At 39.0% G+C, this 4,460-nt stretch overlaps 1 protein-coding gene across 1 annotated transcript in view; it reads right to left on the reverse strand.

The window, feature by feature from the left end:
• The window catches only part of KHDRBS3 (KH domain containing, RNA binding, signal transduction associated 3), an 84,272-nt gene extending 79,817 nt beyond the window's left edge, over positions 1-4,455 (reverse strand). Inside the window, exon 1 of the mRNA XM_009997728.1 lies at positions 4,368-4,455. Coding sequence (XP_009996030.1) covers positions 4,368-4,455 — 88 coding nt within the window. The remainder of the gene's footprint in view (positions 1-4,367) is intronic.
• Positions 4,456-4,460: the final 5 nt, after the last annotated feature.

Here is a 4,460-nt window from a genome sequence, read left to right on the forward strand (position 1 = left end):
AGGAAATTGATTTATAACATATATGTGACACTTCACTATGTAATCAAGTACACATTTTAGAAACGTGAAAAATTAGAATTTTGCTTGGAAAAAAAATCAGGAAATCTTTGCTAAGCACCCAAAATCTCTTGCTTGCTGAAATCAGTAACATTTAGTGAATCTTCATTTCTAAGTTCCTACATCAAACATTTTTGCTGAGCTATCCCTTACCTGCTAAACAAATCAGGTAGCTGATATCCTCCACAATGCAGAAAGCCAGTACACTTCTCACATTCCACTCTGATACATAGGGAGGCACTGGTCTATTTGATTACTAAAATCCTACTTAAAATTTGACAGAAGAGCCAGAAAGCCTCTCCTGATCACTGCTTGTCACGTGGCTCAGTAAACCCATTCAAGACACAGCTAGCACATACAGCCATCTACTGATGGGAAGGCTTGTTATCCCTTGTTATCCCTATACATCATCTTGTTGACAATTTAAAAGAAGCCTTGCCAATTTAAGATACTGTCTCAAATCTCAAAGCAGCTAAAATGAGCTGTAGAGAAGAATTCCACAGGTATACTCTATACAGAAGAGCTGTCTTTCAGCAACAGCACCAGGGCTCATTAACTTCTGACATAAGGGACTTCACCTGCCCAGTCTTTGATTACAGGGTGCTCCTCAGCTACACACTTAAAATCATACAAGTCAAACAAGTGACAGGCATCCATATTAATATCTCCCCTGTCACAAAACACGTCTCGGTATCGACATGTTTTATTCACAGTCAGCTTCTTCCATCTGCAGTTTCACATGCTTTACGCAGCATTCACAAAATACTTGCCATTAATCAATACCCACAGATGTAAAAGATGATAAAGTGACACTTGTCTTACAGATCTTTCAGAGTTTTTACAGCACCATTTGTGAAATCATGACAATCAACATTTCACTGGCACATTTACATACAAGCCCAAGTGCAAAGTCAGCCTTCAAAATAAAGAACTCAAAAAAGGCAGAAAAGTAAAGTTGCTCAGTGCCTTGCAATAAAAAAACCACAATAATCTACCCTGCTCTCAGAACAAGCATCACTTCCACATGAAAAAATATTTTTCATATTTTGCACCAAGATGAGCACCTGAGAGTTGCAAACAGGCAAAATACAAACAAGCATGTACTAAACTCTTGCTTCTTCGCAGAATCTCACCTTTCCTGAGCTTCTTCAATGACTTAACTTATTAAAAGATAATGATTGGACATAATTCCAGTTCCCATTGTCTGTTACCAGCTGCAAATTAATCCTACTAGCCTGGTCATCTTACTACACAAAAAACAAGTCTACTTCCAATCTATAGCATATTTAAAGGCTTACAGGTTAAAAAAATGCCATTTTAAGGAAAGCTTAATGTTCAAGTATACAAGTAAATAATCTTAATTACAGCAAAGGATATAGTCTAGACTCCTGCAAAAGATTCCTACTGTTCAAAATTTAAGCAGCAGATGAATGTTTCAACAACTGTTTGAAGCAAAATTCATGCAAAAGGTCTTACATTTGTGTCTCAAAGAGAAAAACTCATAAAATACTTAACCAATTTTCTCAACAAGAAAAATCAGCACTGCCATATACTATGCAACAACAATGAAGGACACTGATGTTTTATTGCAATGCTTTCAAAAAGCTTCAGACAAGGTTTTGTTAGGGGAAAAGGAGATGCTGTAATCTCTCAATTTTTAAATACAGATTAATAATAGCACCCAGGAAAGTATTCTTGCAGCATCCTACCTATCTCCACAGCATTCTTTTTCAACTGAAAGGCTACCCTGGAACTCTAAAAGCATTTCAAGCTCCACTTTTTTTCCCCTGAATCAGTTAAAATTATGTAATCTCTATGTACCCAATTCATAATTTGTAATTATAAACGTCATATGCAAATGCGTCCACTTCATTTGAGAACTATAATTAACAGATTTTGGAAGTCTAGACACAGGACTTTTCCCTCAAAACTAAATTTCAACATTGTCAGAAATTTGTCAGCAATTTGGTTCTTTGTCTACACAGTACACACTTCAGTTCCTTCAGCACCTTTGAAGGATTTGCTAATTCAACCATACAATTCTTACAAATCAATCTTGAGCCTTAAAGAAAACTGGCTGATCTACAACATTTCAGTTCAGGTAAATACAGATAGCAAATGTAATACTATTAAGATATCAATATATTATTACATAATTAAGCTGGTTATTTTAAGCACTTAAAACCTTTGCTAAAACATTCTTACACAAACCTGGAAGAATCCAAACTGAGAAACATGTTTCATTCTAAACTGAAAAGCTAGTCAAACCTAGACGAAAAAAATTACATTTCATTTACCTGCTGACTGAACTATCATAGAAAGAACTCAGTGTATCTGACTTGCTAAGTACACACCAGAACTCTTACATATACATTTCCACTAATAACTGCCTTAACCACACAGAATTACTACAATTGAGAAGAAAAAACAGTCACTGATAAAGTTAGCATCATAACAGGATGGATTTGTAAAACATCTCCTCCTGAAGTCATCCATTTCCCATACAGTCACTTCATCTTATTTGGTTCTTTGGTGACTCAACAACTGCCTGATATATTTATTTTACATAGATATGATAAGAATGTGCATTTTAAACTAGTTAACCAGTCGATAATCACACTCCTTGAACTCTCTGCCTAATGCAAGACTTCACTTTCAAAGTAAAACATCTAGAGGTATCCTACAATAAAGATGCTGAATCCACATCCATCTGCATTTTTTCATTGACATTATAATTTATTTTTGGAGTTGAAACTAGACATGCAGATACCAAGTATGAAATGATAAAAGCAGGCAGAAGGTTGTCTGCTCTCTCAGTTCTCATGAGAATGAGAACCTTAAAATACTATCAGAGTCCTAAAAAGTCATACTTTTGGTAACAGCCATACAGTCATATCTACTACCATAAATGTTACATTTGTAAATTGGGAATCACATACTTCTGGAACTTTGTAAATAATTTATCTATGAAAAAAATGATTCTACCTCCACTAGCTCAAGAGGAGCTTCACTAGTTTTCAGTCTTAAATTCCCAGCCATCAAGATAAATTCTAACAAGTTTTTTTACTTATGCAAAACCCACAAATATCTATTCATTATCATAGTTCTTCTCCCATTATCAACAGCAGCATTTTTTACAAAGCTAATAAAAAAATGCAAAATAGCAGACATCCAAGGACATGCAGCCACAAACCACATGGCACAAGCATTCCACAGCTGAAACTGTGACAGCTACCCCTGACTCTAGAATGGTTCAGACAATAGTCGGTTCCCCTTCTGATCTGGAGAGGGGCACTCGCAGCCCATTACACAAGAACTACAACAATGCATTGAAAGAAAATACATAGATTTCTACCTGTTTCTGCTATAGGAAGCAAAGTATCCCAGCACAGCTTGAAGTGCAAACACTTCAACTAAAGCCAAAATAATTTCGGCTGTCAGTAAATCAGATTAGGAGATCAGTTAGTAGCTTATTTCACTTGAGCATCCCAAGCACCAAGTGTTTGTCTCTCCAGAGCTGAACTTAAGTCTCCTGACAATTACACACTATTTCCAAATTTGCACTAAATCATACTGGAAACCACGCAGAATTACTTTTCCATTCAGAATTGTATCAGTGAAACAAAGAGCGAGCACTTTAAAGCACATCTGACACGCTGGATGCAGGAGTAGGAATTGCTTATTATTTGGAGTTACATCATTGCAAAAAGAACACAAAATATTTTGCTTTAAAAGATTCACCCAAATGCGTTGCTCGTTCCTCAATGTTTTAGTCACAGAGCCAGAACTTCGGAGGAAAGGACATCGGTTGCAGGCTCCTTTTTAAAACAGGTTTCCACGTCTGTAAACAATAAGCTGCTCAGAAACACACCCCGGGGAAACCTTCTCTGGGGTTTTTATCGACTCGAAGCCCAAGCAGAGCACAGAAAACTTGGAATAATTTATAACTCAAGCAGCAAGCGGTTATACCTTCGCTCTTATTTAAAAAAAGACACCTATGAAAGGTGTCAGGGAAGGCAGGGCAGCCTCTGCCGCTGCCTGGGGGGATGTTTTCCCTGCTGGAGGAGCAGCAGGAAGGCAGGACGGACAGGACACACCGCCCGGGAGCCCCGCACCTCCTCCCCGCAGCCCGGCGATGAGGACGGAGCCGGGAAACACCGGCAGCCTGAACAGACAGGAAAAAAAACCCAACCGCTTAAGCGTTTCCAAACGAAGAGGAAACCCCTTCACCGAGCGATCGGCACCAACTCCGGCTCGTCCCAGCCCCGGCGGGACACGGCGGCCCCGCTCCGCTCCCGCACCGCGCTCACCTTGGTTCACCAGCCGCAGGGCGTGCGTGAAGGACGGGTCCAGGGAGTCCTTCTCCGCCATCAGCTCCGGCAGGTACTTCTCGTCCATTGGCG

Source organism: Chaetura pelagica, unplaced genomic scaffold (genome assembly GCF_000747805.2).
Source record: "Chaetura pelagica isolate M959 unplaced genomic scaffold, ChaPel_1.0 scaffold200, whole genome shotgun sequence".
Lineage (NCBI taxonomy): Eukaryota > Metazoa > Chordata > Aves > Apodiformes > Apodidae > Chaetura > Chaetura pelagica.